Source organism: Python bivittatus, unplaced genomic scaffold (assembly GCF_059951505.1).
Source record: "Python bivittatus isolate LINGU-HERP-01145 unplaced genomic scaffold, Pbiv_v1 ctg000020_np1212, whole genome shotgun sequence".
Lineage (NCBI taxonomy): Eukaryota > Metazoa > Chordata > Lepidosauria > Squamata > Pythonidae > Python > Python bivittatus.
This window is the reverse complement of record NW_028277030.1, coordinates 91,972,755-91,993,649: the sequence shown is the minus strand read 5'-3', so window position 1 is coordinate 91,993,649 and position 20,895 is coordinate 91,972,755. Positions and strand designations below refer to the sequence as shown.

The 20,895-nt window shown below is 41.1% G+C and overlaps 1 protein-coding gene across 1 annotated transcript in view; it reads right to left on the bottom strand.

The window, feature by feature from the left end:
• WDR64 (WD repeat domain 64) overlaps positions 1-20,895 on the bottom strand; it is a 99,312-nt gene that overhangs the window by 77,206 nt on the left and 1,211 nt on the right. Inside the window, exons 3-5 of the mRNA XM_088131329.1 lie at positions 10,696-10,798; positions 6,906-7,009; positions 4,281-4,310 (exon numbers count right to left, since the gene is read on the bottom strand). Coding sequence (XP_087987455.1) covers positions 4,281-4,310; positions 6,906-7,009; positions 10,696-10,798 — 237 coding nt within the window. The remainder of the gene's footprint in view (positions 1-4,280; positions 4,311-6,905; positions 7,010-10,695; positions 10,799-20,895) is intronic.

The following is a 20,895-nucleotide window of genomic DNA, read 5'->3' as shown; positions in this document are numbered from 1 at the left end:
AGAAGCTGGGGATGAAACAGGAGCTCAGTCTGCCGCATGGAGCTGGGCTCGAACCGCTGAAGTGTCGACCATTTCTGGCTGGCAACTTCCAGCGTCATTAAGCTGCTGTGCCACCGCATCCCCCTTTAGTTTTGTGTGGTGGTTGCCAAGTCAGGAGTGCTTTCACCTCATCAGAATTCATGCTGATTCCATCTGGAGAAATGCAGTGGTCCAAGAAATCAATGGTGTTTTTTTTCAAATTCACACTTCTCAAGTTTGGCAAAAAAGTTACATAGCAACATAGTCCTGACATGTTTCTCATGGTCAGAGGGGGATAAGGAGAAAATAAGGATGTCATCCAGGTAAAAAATAACATATTGGTCAAGAAGATTCCGAAAAACATCCTTCGTAAAATATTGAAAGACCCCGGGAACATTGGATAGGCTGAAAGGCATTACTGTATTTTCAAAATGGCCACATTGAGTGCAGAATGCAGTCTTCCATTTGTCACTCCTCCAGATATGCATTAGATTCTAAGCTCCATGGAAGATGATTTTGGTAAAAACTTTGGCACCACATAACCTCTCCAAGAGCTCTGAAATGAGAGGCAGGGAGTAACAATTCCTGATGGTGATCTGGTTCAGCCTCCAATAATCACTGCATAATCAGAGCTCCCCTGATTTCTTCTTGAAAACAAGAGAGGAATAGCTGCAGGTGAGGAAAAGGGCCTTATGAAACCCCTCTTCAGATTCTTTTCAATAAAGTCCCACAAAGCTGCTAACTCTGGCTCTGAAAATGGGTAAATTTAGGCTACTAGAATCTTGGCACCACTGACAAGATCAATAGGACAATTGTATGGTCGATGTGGAGGCAGTTGGTCTGCTTCCTTTTCACTGAACACATCAGCAAACTCTGCATACTTGCAGGGAAGATCTGAGAGTGGTTCCTTTGTTCTTTCAGCTGCAAAGGATTCAGGTGCTGTATTGACACACGGCTTACAGCAGGGGAGCCAAAGGTGATAACCCCTGTGGACCACACAATGTGAGAGTCATGTGTATGTAGCCACTCCAGTCCCAATACAATGGGAAAGTGGGGTGCAGAGGCAAAATAGAATTCAACCCCTTCACAGATGGTGCCCAACTGCATCTGCAGTTTGTGGGTTTCCCAGGCCACAGGTCCAGATAGCAAAATCTGGCCATCAATGGTTCCCACAATCAGGGTTGGTTGAATGGGATGCCAGAGAATCCCACTGTTCTCAGCAAAGTTAATGTCCATGAAATTGCTGGTAGCTCCTGAGTCCATCATGGCCCAGGTTTGCAAAGCAGGCTTCCCTGGTAGTTTCAGCAGAACAGAGACCACTAGGTGCTTGGATGGGGTGGTGCGTGGTGTTTGGGCTTGAGTTGCAAAGACTTGTCCTCAATTTAGTAGCCCATCTAAACTGGGCGGGATCTGTTTCCTGAAGTTGCTCAATTTGGTTTCTTGGTAGGGGACGTGGCAGCTAGGTATCCTTGCACCCAACAGTACAAACACAGGCTCCCTCTATGCCTTTGTGCCTTTTCTGAATCAGTCAATTGAGGGTGAGCACCCCAACCTGCGTGGGTTCTTCTGGAGATGTCAGCTCACGGATAGACATTGGCAGGGAGACTGCAGGCTTGACAACAGGCTTGTTGAATCAGGATCTGGCCTTCCTCTGCTGTAAACACCCATCAATCTAAAGGCACAGCTGTATTAATTCCTGCCTGGACATTCAGTTCTAGCCAATTTGTCTAAAATTTTGTCTGCCAAACCTAAAATGCTGCTTCATTCCAAGCCAAATCTTGAGAAATTCACTTAAATGCATGTACATATTAGGCCACTGAGTGGCGCACTTGTTTATGTGCTTGGATGTGGCGATTCGCTGTTCGAGCCTTGACCGGGTTAGAGTATGTGGCTTGGAGCTGATGGCTGAATTCAGCAAAGTTGTTCAGCAGAGGGCTCTGTTGCATTAGCAGTGGTGCAGCCCATGTAGCAGCGACTCCAGACAATAGACTAATCACAAAGCCCATGCAAAACCGGTCAGAGGGAAAGTCTTCAGGGTACAGGCTCATATAAAGATTGCATAGTGCCCAAAAATAGGCAGTTCAGACAAATTGCATCCATCAAACTTGTCTGGGCACACTATGGGATATTTTCAGTGGGGGGGGGGGGCAAGCTGCTGCTGCTGCTTGCAACAGCTGAGCTTGAAGTGCTTGCAGCTGAGCTGTGAGTAACGCAACCTGCTGAGTCAGCTGGGCATTTTCAGCAGCAAGTTGAGCCATGCTTGTTTATTTGTCTTCTGGCTGCAGCATCGCCAATAGCAGAATTTTACCCCTGGAGCAATGGGGAGTTAATGAGTTGGCAACAAACTGTCCTGTCTCAGGCCACACACACAAACATACAGAGAGGTGGTCGCAAACTTTACTGAGAAGTTTGTGAAGCAAATAAAAAGCAACAAATGAAATGTGAGTTAAAATGCACATGCACACACATTAGATAAAACAAGTCCCAAAAGTCCAGCAAGCTTGCCTTAAGAGAGTTCCAAATCCAAAACAGCAGGCACAAGAGTGGTCAAGTGAAGTCCAAGGGTCCAAATGTTGTAGAAGGGTCATCAGCCAGTTCAGGTCCAGAGTCAAAGTCAAAGTTTCAAGTTGGAAATCAAGGCACGCAGAGTCTGGGTAAATGAACGGTTGTTGCCAACAGAGAGGCTTGAGCTCGCTGCTGTTCTTAAATAGAAGCAACCCCAGTGTTACTCATTTGGAAGGGTGCGACTCCTTTCTTGCAAGGAACCTTGCAGAGTGCCTCTGCTGTGCTTTCCTCTCTGCTCAGTGAGCCCTTACACTGGGAGGGGATGGCAGCTTAGACTCCTCATCTTCAGAGACTAATGGCAGCTGTGCCTGCTGGTTACCGGACAGCGCAATCTCCACTGCCTGCAGATCCTCAGGCAGTGATTCGTCCAGCAACTTTGGAACTGGTTGCTCAGTTTCTTCATCTGTGTCTGAGCTGGTCATGACAGTAGGTCTCATTACAGCCATGTAACACCCTTCTTTGTGAGCTGCACCAATTACCAATAGACTTCCAGGTGCAATTCAAAGGTGCTGGTTATCACCTATAAAGCCCTACATGGCATAGGTCCTAGTTATCTGAGGGACCATCTGCTATTTGTAGTTTCTGTCCATCCCATATGGTTGGACAGAGTTGGCATGCTCTGTGATTAAACAGTGTCACTTAGCAGGACCCAGTGCCTGTTGTAGCAACTGTCCTTAGGAACAGCATCCCCCCAGAGATTCAAATTGCCCCTATTGTGTCTGCCTTAAAACAAGCCTTGAAAACAAGGAATAGAATGGTTGTTGGACCCCTTTAGGTTGGGTGTTGTATGGGGAAGAGGGTCTTTATTGTTCCTTCCACCTATTGTTCTTTTCTGATATTATTATGGTTCTTGCCTTTTTTATTTGTAAGCTGCCCAGAGTCAGGCAGCCCTGGAAATGTGGTCAAACAAACAAACCCCGTTGATTATTGTAATATACTGTCTATAGAGCCACTTTAAATATTTGGAAACTTCAATAGGATTAAGAATATGGTAACCAGAATGTGAACTACAGCTTCCTACTGTAAGCACATTTCATCCCAGTTTGTTTCCAACCCCCATCTGAAGTCTTTATTGGTTAGATTCTAAATCAGCTTCCATCAAGTTAGTCATTTGGTCCACAGGTCCCCAATCTTTTTGAAACAGCAGGCACATTTTGAATCTTTATAGGCACTCTTGCAAAATGGCTGCCATGGGTTGTTATGCTTCAGACTGATGCTCTGCTTTGAGCACGCTTGCTCCCTATGCTTTTGAAAAGTTAAAATAATCTAGTAAAACAAGATCAGCCTGGCAGCCTGATGGGCACCAAATAATGTATTGGTGGGGTACTCTCATCCTTGAGGGCCAAGTTGGGATCAAGTCTTGTAATCCTTTAGGAAAAGTCTAAATTGAACAAGTTTGGAACTAGTTACTGAAGTGATATCAAATATCACAAATAGCCACAGATCAAAAGGATGAGCAGGAAATTCTCTGTGTTTGATTTTTATGACTTCCATGATCTTCTCTGGGAGATAACTGGGTTTCAGAATGGATAATTTAAAGATATTATATGCAGTATCTTATATGAAAAGTACCTAATTTGTCTGGAAATGTAAAATTATATAGGAAATGGAAAGATAAAGTGTTATTAACCTCATACATTTTAATGAATTAAATGGCTTCATTAGCTGAACCAAATGAGAGAGAAATGCACACTTACTGGGATGCTGGTGCTTGCTAGGATCCGCATCTGTAAAACCAAGAACAAGACACAGTCAGAAAAATGTAGGAAAGAAACAATACCTGCTCAAGAAGACTGTGGGAGAAATTCTCCTTCAGTTGTACAATTCTCACATGAAGCAACAGGTGCCTCTTTTGGCTTAGGGAGATGTGTACTTTTACCTGTTTGGATTTGTAAACCATAATTCCCCACAACATGGGGGAATCAGGCCATTATGGGTTGTTCATCTAACTGTAGTTAAAACAAAAACTAGCTTAGGATATGCAAAGGATTTTTTTCTCCAGCAGTGTGGCTAGATTTAAAGGATTATAGGTCCTGTACACTTTGTGATTGCAATAAGAAGGGGCTTTACTGTTCTTCCATGCAAATGATGCTTCCCAAAATTCTTCTACACAAATATTGAGGTGTAGAAATCTTTATCCCTTTTGTATTTAATCAGCCAACTAAGAATACACAAACTGCACAGGATTCACTTACACGTTTGTGCATACATAAAGTACAGGAGGCAAAGGGGTCATGAAACTGCAGCCAATATTTAAAAAAGCCAAATAAACTGCTTCTCTGTTAGAAAATTATTGGAAAGGAGAGGAAGAAAAAGCAGATGAAATAAAGTGGGGAAGCACTTGACAAATCCTTTGCTTTTTTTTTCAACTCTGCTGTTAATTAAAATGCATTAGAATGAATGTTATTAACTTACCAACATTTTGGCACCAACCTTCATGTTGCAAAGGAGGAGTGTGTAACAAAGCATTAACAACCTCTTCTCTGTTGCAAAATGTCATCAGAAGATGAACAATGACCAAGAAAAGGATCATTTTAGCAATGGAATCCGTTTCACAATGTCAAAATATTTCAAAGAGATATTTTACAGGCTTTGTTGAGGGTTTTTTGGGTGGGGTGAGGGTTCTTTACTTTCCATGGACTGGACACACCACATCATAGCAAATCTGCACAAAGTACTTTATTGCAGCACACACCTTCCCCAACAACAGACTTTTGCTCTCCACCCATCTAGGACTTGCAAGATAATGTTGCCAAGTAAATATGTCTTTAATACTCAGTCCTTTAATACTTAATTCAAGCAAAAGTAAGTCTTATAAGTCTTAAAATGGCATACTACCTTTGCCTCCTTCCAAACGTTCTTACTGTAGTTGGGATGAGGCACTGTCTCAATGTGGTTGTCCCTCTTCTAGTTCCTACTGAGTTCCTGGCAAAGCGCCAAGCTCCAGGCAGGACTCCCACCAGAATATGCTACTAACCATAACTCGTGGTCCTGGCAGTTGAATGACAGTCCTCTTGCCTGCTTCTAATAGCTGCCAATCTTCAGACATTGCCTCCACTTCCCTGTCTGTATGCCGTTTGCTTATCACCTTTCCAATAGAAGAGAATATATGTAGCTCAGGGTTGAACTGTGGAGTCCTTGGGGTTCTCTGAGCTTGGTTGTTTTCTTGCAGACATTTCGTTACCCAGCTAGGTAACATCTTCAGTGATAAAAAGGAGTGGGGTTTGCTCTCTGCAGCTTGCCCTGTCAGTGTTGGTGGGGGTGTTGTTTTCTCCTTGGTAGTTCCTTGATTAGGCTGTTGTTTACTGCTTGATTGTCTGCCTGAGTTGGTGTAGTTCCTTGATTAGGGTATTGTTTACTGCTTGATTGTTTGTCTGGTGTTAATCCTGGTGTTAATCTCTGCTTATCTGAGTCCTGATTGCTGGCGAGGAGGTGTTCTGGTCTTTTTGTTTCCTTTTTATTGTCTCTTTTGAATAGCGTGTAGATATTGTTTATCTCTAAGTGCATGTTGATGGCTGACTTGTCTGAATACCAAGCTTCCAGGAATTCCCTCACATTTTTGGATTTAGCCTGGTCTAAGATGCTGACAGTTTCCCAGTTGAAACTATGGTTAAGTCTGTCGATGTGTTGTGCAATTAAGGAGTTTTCATATCCTATCACCTTTCCTCCTACACACACTCCTACACATACCACATCACCTTTTCTCCTACACATATACCTCCCCACTCTGTCTTAGCATTTGCTTTTATAAGCTAAGAGCCTGGGTGGGGTGAGGCTGCCTCTGGACATCTGCAAGTCCTTGAAAACACCAGGGTTGGCTCAATTATCACAGGCAGCTGGAATGCTGGCTTGGATGCTTGTGAGTAAGGTTGTGAGTTAATGAATGGGGTGAGACACATTTCTGCCTGGCTACAGCTACTTTGCCCAAGCACAGACAGCAACCTTCACTCCATCACAGGTGGATACCCTTTAATTTTCCTAATGTTTTGAACACTTACTGTTAATTTGTAGAGCAGTTGGCATTTTCAAAGTTTAAGAACTTTTATTAGCACTATGATTATGGAACTTTTTTATACTCATGGCTGACTTTTTATCTTTATGGATATAGCTTCTATAAATTTGTGCCAGAATAATATATCAAAGTAAATATTATATTTTCAGATTCTGAAAATCTGAAATCATATTTCTTTCTTATGAAGTTCATTTACTTGACAATCTTATTCAAATATAAGGACAGGGTAATGCCATTTACATTTCTGTAAGTGTCTGTCCACATTAGACAGAATTTTAATGCAGTAAAAAAAACGTTATTTCAAAATTACCTGGCTGGAAAAAATAGACAACATTCCTTTCTGAGATGCTGTTACCAAAAAATCAAGTTGAGATACCTTTGTCATGCATTTTATTACATCACTTCTCTTGACTCCTGCCAGAAAGGTAAACAAAAGATAACTCAAATTAGGAATGAGCCAATAAATACAGGTAGTCAATTAACCTGGAGGATATCTAGCTTACTGATCTAGGAGCAATGAAATATATTTTGATTTTGATTACATTCAAGTAAGATTACTGTAAGCGCTAAGTTGGATCATGCTTAGAGATGGTCTGAAAATCACCGCTTGGGAATTCAAGTATTGTACTATTAGTACAATATCATATTGTACTAATGTACTGTACTGGTATCCTAAGCATATCAGTAAATGAATGAATGAATGAATGAATAAACAAACAAATAAAGCATGTACCTGTATGTGCCTCCTAGCTAATGGGATATGGCAACAATATGTTGCCTTAAAAAGTAATCTCTAGAGGAGAGATCCTAACTTGCAAAGGATAACATTACCATGCTTGGGATAAAACTGAGCTTTGTTTGCACATGTGGCATACTGCCCCAAATGTCCCAAAAATTATCAGTATTGCACCCTTACTATTAGCAGGGAATGCTACACATCACATAGGCATGATTAAAACTGTAAATCTAATCTACACTTTCTCTATATTATTAGAAAGCATGAGATGACAGCCTTCATTGACTCAACCATGATGCGTAACCATTGATATCTGTGGGCCCATCAGGTGTTGATCATGTCACATAGAAGACTGCAACTTGGAATGTAAGAGGAGTAAATGGTAAGAAGCATCAGTAAAACTGCATCTATGTCAGAATGTATGAATTGGTGTCACACTTGGCCTATGAGCTGAGAATTGACAGGCAAGCCACAGATCGCCAGGCCCAAGCCTCTGCCGATCTCCCTGGATAAAGGGTGGGGTGTCCTGGGCAACAGCAGCCTATCAGCAGCCTCCTTGCTGGCTCCATTCAAAGGCTGCCATGCTCCTTGGCCTGCAGACTTGCCAGCCACATCTGCAGAGGCAGAGGAGGGGTGGGATCTGGCCCTTTACAGAAAAGGTTTACTGGTCCCTGATCTACACTGATCCAGATTGCTGGAAAGTAGGAAATCATAGGTTGATGATTGCTGCAGGTTATACTGCAGGAAGAAGTCGGGATGAATTTTGGGAAAATTATGCAACATTATGAATGAATTTGATTTTGTTTGGTGACATGAATGGATGCGAATGAGTTGAAAAAGTGATTGAGCCATATGGGGAACCAAGAAGGAACAAGAATTGTGATTGCTTAGTGGGTACCTTCTTAGAAAAATATGTTTAAGCATAAACCTGTTCATGTGTATCCATGACAAAGGAAGGAATCAAAAACCATGATTGATTTGATTGTTTATGATAAAAGACTGAGAGAATTATTAAAGCATACAAGGATGATGAGAGATTCTAAATGTGGGATGGACCATTCTTGGTAGTATCAAGAACGGATCTTGTGAATAATGCCATGAAAGAAAAGGAAAGGAGTGAAAATAGAAAAATTGCAGGAGGAGAAAGTACAAGTATACGATAATTTCCTACAAAGTGAATGGAAACTGGACATAAGGAAAGATAATGAGGAAGCCGCTTCAAACAAGACAGCAAACATTATGTTACTAAGTACCACAGTAGAGAAAATATGTGTGGGAGTTACACTAATGGGAAGTACGAAAAAGGATGCTTGGTGGAATAATGAACAGAAAGAGATTATGGAACACATTAGATAATGATTACTGCAAAATATGACAGCAAAAGATATTGTATAATGTGAATATAGAAGAAAAGATAGCTGCAAAGAATGTAGTCAAAACAGCATGGAACAGTTAAGGTTAGAAGAAGCAGAGAAGATGCAGAGCAATTTTGATGGAAATAAACAATTGTTTTGGATATGGATGAAAAAGACTAAATAAAGGGTCTCCAGTGAATGAATTAAAAAATAAAAATTATAAAATGACTTAGGATGAAATTGAGGCAATGGAATGCTGGAAGAAGTATTTTAGAGATTTGTATGGGAATGACAGTGATATGTTGAACAATGGAATTGAAACAAATGCTATAAACATTAGTGTCCAAGAAAAAAAACTGATGCAAAGAAAGTCATAAATACTGTGAGAATTTTGAAAAATGGTAAGTCTGCATATATAAATGGTGTGATTAAAAAGATGTTCACATGTGGATTTAATTTGCTTATGAAGTGGCTTTTAGAACCATTTAATGAACAAAATTCAGGAAATGCTATGCATTGACTCATATGGTAGTTCTTCATAAGGTTACCAAGAAATGTATGAATATGAGAAAGCAAAGTGTTGATTTAGAGAAGGTGAACAGATGAAGTGAATAAGTTGGAATTGTACAATGTTTTTGCACAAATATGAAGTTGAAAGTTGGTTGCTGAATGCAATAACAACTATGTATGATGGATGCAAAGCATCTCTGAGAGTAATGGAATGCTTAACAAATAGGTCAACTCTGAGCAGGGAAAAAAACAAGATTGTATGGTGGCCCCTTGGTTGGTGAAAGTACTTATGTATAACTATATAAGGCATACTTGTGGAGATGTTATAGTTGTGATGGTTAGGGATGTGATAGTTATGTACATGTGTTATGCATTGGTTCTATTACTTGCATATATGTTCAACCTAATTCAAAGTTAGGTTTATGTGGTTTAGGTTATATTATCTGAAGGACTGACTACATCTGAATAAGCTGGTTGAAGCACTGAAATCAATATTGTAAGTCTTGTTCTCTGGCAATCTTTAGGCTAGTGCGGCCTTTCCTAGTCTTGTGCTAGCTGGGAATTTTAGAAGATATAGTCCAGTGTATCTGGAGGGCTCCAGTTTACATAGGATGGGCTGGTGATACCAGGAGCAGGGCTTTCTCACTGGTGTCCTCACACTTTTGGAACTCTGTGCTCATTACTGCTGGCTTGTAAAGATAAATAAGCCACATTTATGACAGTCTGTCTTGGACTGACTATTCTAGTGCATTACACATGGGAAAACACTTCTTGGAATCTTGACTTGGTTTAAATGTGGCTGCTGGATTATTAGTTTGGTCTATTCTGTTTTCAACAAATAAACATTTTTAAAACAAGCAAACAAATAAGCCTGATGTTTTGGATTTGAATTTGAAACATTCTCATTGGTTTTGAGAATCCTACTTTGTTGATATCAGAAAAGACTAGATAGAGTTGGCATTACAATATTAGCAAAATTTAACCTGAGGTTCTATTTGGTTTAAAAAAAATCAACCAAGTATGGCAAAAACCTATTTAAAGAGTCCAAAGTCTACCATGGGCCCCATTATTATATTCATACATGCTTAACCAAATTAGATAAAGATTTAGCACATGCAGTTGCCCCACTTGCTAAGCTTGATCAGTGATAATTTTTTTGTTCAGCACATTGTGCAAACTCAGTTAATTTGTTAGTTTACAGCTCAAATATATTGTGCAAACCTAGACTATTCAGTATCCAGGTTAAACATATTATATGAATACAGTACTGGAAACAAAATAAAAATGACATATATTCTACTTTGCATTGGAAAAATGCCAACTCAGCCAAGAGAGTGATGGGAAAATGTGATTAAAGAAAACACACACTACATAACATACAATAATGTGAAAAATATGCTTAACAAATATAACTGTAAACTATGAATACATTATTTTGCTTATATTAACAACACATGAGGCTGAACTTTTATTTGGGGATGGAACATTAAAGACCAGACCTGCTTTCGTAATCCGTTGCTTTTTGGATACCAGGAAAACCATATTTTCTTCATCAAGTTGGGCAGCAAGAGCATCACCCTCCACCATATAATATCCAAAGATCTAAATTAAGCCAAAAAAAAAAAAAATTCAACACAGTATGAAAAGAAAATCTGAATACTTATGAAAAATAAATATTTGTATGTGGGTATTGTATGTTGCATGAAAATAATTCCCAACATTAGGAATGTTTGTAATGTATATTTTAAGATCAAGGATGATAAGGCTTGACAATTCTGTAAATATATTAATACTCAGTCCATTCTAGTACAAATAATTAGAAAAAAGTTCATGACATGCGAAATACTTAAGTCAGTTTATATAATGTGTTTCAATATCTCTTTCTTTTTTTAATTACAAAGATTTACCACAAACCGGGGGAAAAACACTTTAGATACTGTTTTTTAAAGAAGGGAACAGAGCCCCTGGCTGACTTCACACATGAAGCTATGTCATAAACCATAGTTTACAAAGTACACATTGGGTTCACGCAACACCTAAGCCATAAACACACATGCTTTCATGCAGTGTGTGAACCCAATCTATGTAAAAGTACACAGTAAATAAAACTCGGGAGGAGAGACATCATGAACACTGTCTTGATCTATAGACAAAGCACATAGCATTTGTACAAAGTGTATGTGTTTTACCTTTATTGCATTATGCATCTTATTCCCAAGTACTGTAGGTAAAAATGACATTTGAATTAAACTAATTGTGAAACAATTTTGCTTGAAAGATTGTGGCTTGTGAAAAATTAACATCTGAATTTTTGAATTGCAAATGCATTTTACAGTCTTATTGCTTTCAATCAATATATCATCTTTCTACCTATTAGACCTGAAGATGATAGATAAATAGACAGATAGACAGACAGACAGACAGACAGACAGACAATATTTGACCAGATTTATGCTAATTCTGCCATTATATGAAGAGTTGTGCTCTGACATAAAAGGAATGGCAAGATTCATAGAAAGATTCTAAAATTCCATTAGTAGCACATTTTCTTCTAAAAATTAAAATCCTTAATTTCTGATTGTAAGATTTTTATAAACATATATGGATACATCTCCCTGATGTCAGTGCAGTCCAACAGAAAAAGTGAAAAATAAAAACACTAGGGTTTTTCACTTTGTAGCTATTACAACACATTTGGTATTTATCACTTCTAAAAGTTATTAATGCATTAATAAATGTTATTAAAGTAAGTTAGAAAAGTAGAAAAGCCAGACACCTGGAGGCCTGTTTTAATTTTTACAGCTATTCTCTCCATGTACCCTTGACTCCCATGGAAACAAAATAATCACAAAAAGTAGTGTTATTATCCCCATCCCCAGCAACTTTTCCAGGCATCTAAGGATGCTTCAATCTCTTATATCAAAGCCAACAGTATTTATTTAATATTTGTATACTGCCAATCCAAAATGACTCTCATTAGTTTACAGAATAAAGCAATAGCATATAATAACACATAATTAAAATCAGAAAATATGCAACAAAAATCCCCACCACAGTCTTATCTCAGTGGTGACAACATGCTCCAAATGCTCTCTCAGACCTTTCTGTTTTAATGACCTTCCTAAATAAAAGCAAAGTCAGTTTGCTATTACAAGTATTTTAACATGGGCAACAAAAGATTTGCACAACCACACTGTTGTTTTTTCTTTCTGAAATGTTTTAGGCATTGTTTAAATAAAAATAACTGTCAGTGTAAAATGCCAGATACAACATGAGCTAGCATGGAAAAAAGATCCACTTAAAAATAAATATTCTTCCTAATTAATATACAGACACTTGCAGTTTAAGATTATTAAAGAATCACTCAAGAAAAAAAAGTGTTTGACATTAAGCAGAAATGTTATATTGTGATTTAATACAGATAAATCTAAGTATTTCTCAGTTATGTATCTGAATACTAACATAGCATATTTAGCATTGATTACAAAAGTTCACAATGGCTGTTATTGTTTGGTATTCTAAGATGAGATATTGTCCACCCAGGCATCTATGAGGGAGAGCAATGAAAGCAGGTGGTAAGAAATATATTGTAATATCATGATGCACATTCCATGATTTATACACTAGTGCCTGAAAGTGGGATGCAAATATGAAAGGCTGGAGTGAGTGCTGTGATGTCACAATACACATTTTTTTCATAATCTTGGTTTGCAGAAAACTTCTACGATTGTCCCAGTGGTTTTCTAAATATCCAGAAATAGCAGTCTTGATCTCTAAACCATAGCTGAAGATCATGGTTTAAAGTGAACTAGCTGATGCAGAATTCCAACAGAACACAACAGAATGCCATGAATACTATATTTTGGATGAAATTTCTTTTCATGAATGTTTGGTCTTCTTTTAAATTATGTTGAACTCCATGACTGTTTCCTCTGAGATTGTTTAACTTTCTTATTTCATACGGTATTTTTTATTTATTGTACAGCATGTTTTTGTGTAAAATTCACTTTAGATTCACTTTTAGAAAAATATTTGATCAAAAAGTTACATTCATTTTACTATTTATTGAAACTCAAGCTGAAAAATTAATAGCCTTTCCAGTGCAAAAATCTTCAGCTGATGTTTCAATAGTACTTGCTTCAACCACCCTGCAAGTAATGACCCAAACTGTAGTGCTAGCAAAGCTTCATGTGCTTCAAATTTCTTTTAATCTCCAACTTTCTTAACCATACAGTTGCTCCAAATACAGTGGTACCTCTAGTTACAAACTTAATCCGTTCTGTGACTCTGGTTGCAACTTGAGTTGGTCGCAACTCGAGGTAAATTTTCCCATAAGGTTCAATGTAAATACGGTTAATCCATTCCGCTCTCCGAATTTGGTCGCACCACGAGCCAAATTTCCCCATAAGGTTCAATGTAAATACATACGGTTAAACAGTTCTGAAACATATGCACCTCTTCCAGCACTTGTGTCCTCTTCCTCGTTAAGATCGTTACTCCTTTTGCCACAGCAGTTCCTCTGATGGCATCTTTATTCTACAAAATAGTCGAGATAGTCGACTTCGCCATCTTGTACTCCAAGGCCAGATCAGTCACATGAATATCACGATCGTGCTTTTCTATAATGTCCTTCTTAAGTTCGATCGCCACTTTTTTCTTCAAAGCCTTATTCTTGCCAAGCCTGCTCTGCATTTTCTTTGGAGCCATGCTGACAAGCACACCAAACACCTTCCAAACGCCACAAAACACACCACAAGCCTCAGCGAACGTCTCCTTGCTACCGCGATCTCCCCCACAGGAAGCCGCGACTGCGTGGCAGCAGGGCAAATGGCCGCGGATCCGGTTCGTAACTCGAGGCGGAGTTCGCAAGTCGAGGTAAATTTTTGGGGCCGGAGCTGGTCGTATCTCGAAAAATTCGTAAGGAGGGGCGTTCATAACTCGAGGTACTGCTGTAATAATCTATCTGCAAGTAGATCCCTTACCATCCCGCTCAAATCTGCACCTACTCAGTGAAGAAATCTCTAAGAGTAACCCATTTTCTTACAGTCTCCGGCTCTTACCTACCTACGTTTCCTATTATTAACAAGACTTACGTGGAGAGTGAGAGCCAGTTTGGTGGAGTAGATAAGGCACCAGGCTACAAACTGGGAGACTATGGATTTTAGTCTGTCCTACACATGAAGCCAGCTGGGTAACTTTGGGCTAATCGCTTTCTCTCAGCCTCAGGAAAAAGGCAGTGACCAACCACTTCTGATTATACTGCCAAGAAAACTGTATGGGCTTGTCCAGGCTGTTACCAGGAGCCAAAGAGTAACTCAAAGACACATGCACAAAAAACAAGGTAGAGCACTCTGAATTTTTTTTCAAACCTGCAGAAGACAAGCTGGAATTATAGACAGGAGAAAAATTATTTAAATACAGCTTTCAAAAGGTTAAGAGTGCAATGTATAGGAGGTACATGGCTATAGACCTCTGACGTAGCTGGTGAATAAATGATTAGTAATCAATCACACATTCAAACAACATGGATTTTAAGTGTTTCTCAACCTTAGGAGCTTTAAGATATGTGGACTTCAATAACATGCTGGCTGGGGGATTCTGGGAGTTGAAGTCCACACGTCTTAAAGTTCCTAAGGTTGAGAAATATTGGTCCAGCTTATCTCATTCTGCTTTCCAATCCCCTTACTGTTCACAACTACAGAGGCAAAACACTTTAAATATGAAACTCAGAATACTTCAAAAAGAGAACAGATAGAAAAACTCCAATGTATGCTATCTACCTTTTGTCATTATATATATATATATATATATATATATATATATATATATGTCATTTAAGAGTTCTGAATATTTATAAAATAATTCCTGCACATCTAAGCAAATCCACAGATATAATAGGGTGGCCTTTAATTCCCATTATTCCAAGCAGAAATATAAATATTACATTTATGCAAGAGATGCACTGCTAGAACTGGGAGTTTAGTCCTAATGTTTATTGAATCTGTAACCCTCTAAGTCAATAAAAAAAACTTAACCCAAATCATGAACTTCAGTGCAGTAGTGACTATGCAATAAGTTAAGGAAGTATGATGTTGGTTTGTAGTCAACCTCATGACCCTGTTGATAGTGGTTGCACTATAAATCTTTTAAACAAAATGGTTAGGCCTGCTTTTATCAGCTCAAATCACTGCCTTCTCTAGGATATCACAGTGCAGAGACAAATCCAATCATCACTTGAAAGACAGCATAAGGCCTTCTTAAAAGATGACAGGGTAGCTAAAAATAATGGGTCAAAAAAGCTTTATTAGTAGATCAAGATTTGATTGGGATAAACATCTGCAGGCGTGGTAAGATGTAACTATGACACTATTAGTTGGATACCACAGATGTGGGCTCAAGAAACATAATCCATGAGAAAGCAGAAGGAAACTTTGTTAACAGCAGAAGATTCTTACAGTACTGTATAAACATGCTGATTAACTTCTATGGACACAGTGGATAAGATGCACCAGGTATCCTGCTGAAGCACTATAGTTGGGTTTATTCTGACATCACTACATTGTTTGGATGACTTCAGCATTGTAGGATGGCTGCTACTCTGGCTCCTGCTACTGATCAGTCTGCAATAAGGATTCCCTCATCAGTGATTTAATCACTGATGAGAGGGCCGACCTGGCATGCATTACTGAGACCTGGCTGGGTCTGGAAAGGGGGGTAGCCCTTTTGGAAATATGCCCAGCAGGGTTTCAGGTGTGGCATCAGCTGAGATTCCGGGGCAGGGGTGGGGGTGTGGCGATTGTCATCCAGGAATCCCTTACGGCTTTCAGGGGCGCTGGACCACAGGTCACCGGATGTGAGACCCCGTTCATTAAGTTGGGCTGTAGGGATCAGTTGGGACTGTTGCTGTTGTACCAGCCTCCCTGCTGCATAGCAACCTTCCGGCCTGAGCTCGCTGATTCCATTTTGGGGCTGGCAGTAGAATTCTCAGATTTATGGTTCTGGAGGACTTAAATCCGCCTTCTCTAGGACTGGGGTCTGAAGTGACTTGGGAGTTCATGGCCACCATGACGGCCATGGGCCTAGCTGAGGTCATCCAGAGCCTGACATGGGACAGTGGTCACACCCCAGATCTGGTGTTCTTGTCAGAGCAGTGGCTATGTGATCTGAAATTATCAGATCACATAAATTAAGGATTATCTGGATCCTTTTCAGTCAGGGTTCAGACCTGAGTATGGTACAGAAACAGCACTGATTGCACATTTGGATGATCTCTGGTGTGAGCAGGATGGTGGTTGTGCATCCATCCTCACCTTACTTGACCTCTTGGTGGCTTTTGATACCATCGACCATGGTATCCTTCTGGACTGACTCAGAGGATTGGAGGTGGGCGGCACGGTATTGTGCTGGTTTGCCTCCTTTCCTCAGGGTTGGTTCCAGTTGGTGGTGATTGGGGAGGAGAGATCCTGCTCCTGCCCCCTGCTTTGTGGGGTGCCACGGGGGTCGGTGCTGTCACCTCTCCTATTTAACATCTACATGAGACCTCTGGGTGAACTCATCTGTTGTCATGGGGTGAGGTATTATCAGTATGCTAATGATACTCAATTGTACATCTCCACCCCTGGCGACTTAAGCAATGCTGTGGGCATACTATCTCAGTATCTGGAGGCTGTGAGGATCTGGATGGGGAACAATAGGCTTCAACAACCCTGGAAAGTCTGAGTGGCTCTGGGTTTTGAGCCCCTCTGGTTCTAGGATTTTACCATCTTTGATAGTAGATGGGGTCGCACTGCCCCAAACAGACCCTGTGCACAATCTGGGGGTCCTCCTGGACTCATGACTCCTGTTTGAAGAGCAGGTGACAGTTGTGGCTAGGAGGGCCTTTGCACAACTTTGTATTGTGTGCCAGTTGTGCCCATTCCTAGAACAGAGGGACCTACTCATGGTCACTCATGCCTTGGTCACCTCCTGGTTAGATTACTGCAATGCGCTGTACATGGGGCTGCCCTTGAAGAGTATTCGGAAACTTCAGCTGGTGCAAAATGCAGCAGCGTGAGCAGTTATGTGTGATTCTAGTAGAACACATGTTATATCTCTGCTTTGTGAGCTGCATTGGTTACCAGTTTGTTTCTGGGTCCAATTCAAGGTGCTGGTGTTGACCTTTAAAGCCCTTCATGGCACGGGGCTGAGCTATTTGAGGGATCACCTCTCCCTGATTTCATCTGCCCATCCTACCAGATCCAGCAGAGGGGGCATGTTACGGGTTCCATTGCCTAGGGAAATACATTTGGCAGGCCCCAGGCGGCAGGACTTTTTTGCTGTGGCACCTGCACTGTGGAGTCTTCTCCCCACTGAGGTGAGACTGGCCTCGTCATTGCTGAGCTTCCAGAGGCCCCTTAAGACTTGGTTATGCCAGCAGGCCTGGGGACTCCAGAGGACGGGGGAATTAGTGAGGTGGCTCCCTTATTTTTAACTTCCTTTTATTCTCTTCCTTTGTTTTATATATATTTTAATAGATGTTACTGTTTTTAGCTTTGTTGTATGCCATCCAGATGGGCAGCTATATAAATTAATTTAATAAATAAATAAACTGGGGGAGCTCTTGGTGTTTCCCTTGTTATGGTCAGATCATGCCGTGATTTCTATGGGATTCTCTAGTGCCACCACCCACTGCAGGAGGCTGGACCCATTAGATTGGTCCACCCCCAGTGACTAATGGACCTAGATGGGTTTCAGAGGGAGCTGAGGGTTGTTCCTGTTGGTCTGCTGAACCATCCATCAAAGCCTTGGTTGCCACTTAGAACAGGGGAAGGCTGAGTTGTTGGATTGGATTGGATTGGATTGGATTGTGCCCATGTGACCTCTCCCCTCTCAGGGATCCGGCACTTCCCATGGTTTACAGAGGACTTGAGGGAGATGAAACAAGAAAAGAGACCATCTAGTGTGTCACTGGTGCTCAACCAAAGACGAACTCGACCAAACACAGGTTAGAGCTGCTATTAAGGCCTACCTTGTGGCAGTAAGGGCAGTGAAGCAGCAGTACTTCTCCGCTCTTATTGCATTTGCAGATTGCCACCTGTAGCCCTGTTTCAGGTGACATAAGCCCTCTTGGGTAAAGGGGACTCAGGAAACCTTTCGCAGGGATATGCAGAAGATTGCGTGGCATTTATTAGACAAAATTGCTCAGATTTGCTCGCAGTTGGACACTGGCCTTGTTGCAGGTCCAGAGGGGATGCCTGGGGTGGAGTCTTGCCTGGTTATCTGGGAATGGTTTGAACCTGATAGGCCTGAGGAAGTGGACAGGGTCCTTAGGACTGTGAGCTCAGCTACCTGCTGTTTGGATCCATGCCCCTCCTGGCTTGTGAAAGCAGCCCAGGGGGTGTTGTGGCAGTGGGTTTTAGTGGTAGTCAATTCTTCTTTGAGTGAGGAGGTTGTTCCTTTACCTCTTAAAGAAGCCTTGGTTCGCCCCCTCCTGAAGAAGCCATTGCTGGACCCTACCACACTGGACAATTTTTGTCCAGTATCTAACCTCCCTTTCTGGGGGAAGGTGGTTGAGAAGGTGGTTGTACAACAACTTCAGAGGGCCTTGGATGAAGCGGATTATCTGGATCATTTTCAGTCAGGATTCGGATCCGGGTGCAGAATGGAAATGGCACTGGTCATGCTTTTAGATGATCTCTGCTGTGGGTGGGAGGGAGGTTGTGCATTCATCCTTGCTCTACTTGACCTCTCTGCGGCTTTTGATGTTGACCATGATTTCCTTCTGGATCCGCTCAGGGGATTGGCAACATGGTGTTATGCTGGTTTGCCTCTTTCTCCGGAGTTGATTCCAGTTGGTGGTGGTTAGGGAGGAGAGGTCCCGCCCTCAGCCCCTACTATGGAGGTGCCGCAGGGTTCGGTGCTCTCCCCTCTCCTATTTAACATCTATATGAAGCTGCTAGGTGAGCTCACCATCAATATGAGCTGGGGTATACATGTCTGCTCCTGGCGAATTAAGCAATGCCATGAATGTCTTATCCTGGTGCCTGGGGGCTATGAGTGTCTGGATGGGGAACAACAGGCTTCAGCTAAACCCTGGCAAGACTGAGTGGCTCCGGGTTTGGGACCTACTGGTTCTACGACTATGCCATCTTTGGTTCCTGATGGGGTGACACTGCCCCAGACAGACCTGGCGTGTAATCTCGGGGGCTCTCCTGGACTCATAACTCCTGTTCAAAGAGGAGTTGTGGCGGGAGGGCCTTTGTACAGCTTCATGTTATGTGCCAATTGTGCCCTTTCCTGGATTGGGAGGCTCTGCTTAAGTCATTCATGCCCTAGTCATCTCCAGATTGGAGTACTGTAATGTGCACTACATGGTGCTGCCCTTGAAGAGTATCCAGAAGCTTCAACTGGTGCAGAATGCAGTGGCACGGGTAGTTATGTGTGCTCCTAGAAGAGCACATATTATATCTCTGCTCTGCGAGCTGCATTGGCTGTTGGTTTGCTTCCGGGTCCAATTCAAGGTGCTGGTTTTAACCTTTAAAGCTCTTCATGGCATGGGACCGGGTTATCTGAGGGGCTGCCTCTCCCCAGTCACATCAGCCCATCCCATACAATCTGGCAGAAAAGGCATGGTATGGGTCCTGTTTGCTAGGGACTTACACTTGGCGGGTCCCAGGAGGCGGGCCTTCTCTGCTGTGGCTCCCACCTTATGGAACATTCTCCCCCCTGAAGTGAGGTTAACTCCACCCCTGCTATCGTTTCAGAAGTCCCTTAAGACCTGGTTGTGTCACCAGGCCTGGGGGTCCCAGGGAACCAGAGACATTCTGAGATGGCTTCACTGTGGTTGATATTTTGCTCTCTCCGTGTGGTTGGTATATTTTAAACATCTTATAATATTGTTTTTTAATAATGATTTTTTATATTTTTATAACAATTGTTTTTATGTATCTGTGGTTTTATTTGATTGTTGTATGCTGCCCATGTTGTATGCTGCTTTTAGTGAGATGGCAGCTATATAAATGTGGTTAATAATAAATAAATAAATAGCATAGGAAGTGGCCTGAGTCTCTGTGTATTTGTTTTGCTGCAAATGGAATAAAAAGAAAATAAGCAAAAAAGGAAGTAAGCAGGATTAGTTCCAGCTGAGTTGATTTAAGACTCTTTAAAGTAGAAATCCTTTGACAATTCATTCCAGATTTGCTTGTTTCAGAAGCTGACTGGAACAATTTAGAGTTCACTTCCATGCAATGATCAAAAACATGACTTTTTGCTTAAGATGTAAATTAGATTGCAATAAGGCATCATTTTTTCACCTTGGGAGCAGTGAATTATAACTGTAGGGTAGTCTAGATGGCCATCATAATATAGTATTGAGGATCAATATGATTTTGAGTGTGAAAGAGCCTAAAAGCACATTTAAAATGGAGCAAATCTAAAACATCCCATTTCAAAGTCTGAAACAGGACATTCCCAATTTGAAAAGCATTGCATTTGAGACAGGAAGTTTCCAATTTGGGAGCCTGAATTCAAAAGATTTGCATAGTATCACTAATCAAACCACTTGTAAGAACAAACATTTCCTGTTCCTTCTACTAGGGCAGACACCTTCAGTTTATTTGAGTTTCTCTCTCTTCCTTTTCTCTTCATTTAGAAAAGCCTTTCTGGGCCATTGTGGCTTTATCCTTCCTCCTCCTTTATTACAGTAAAATCTTTTAGCTTTT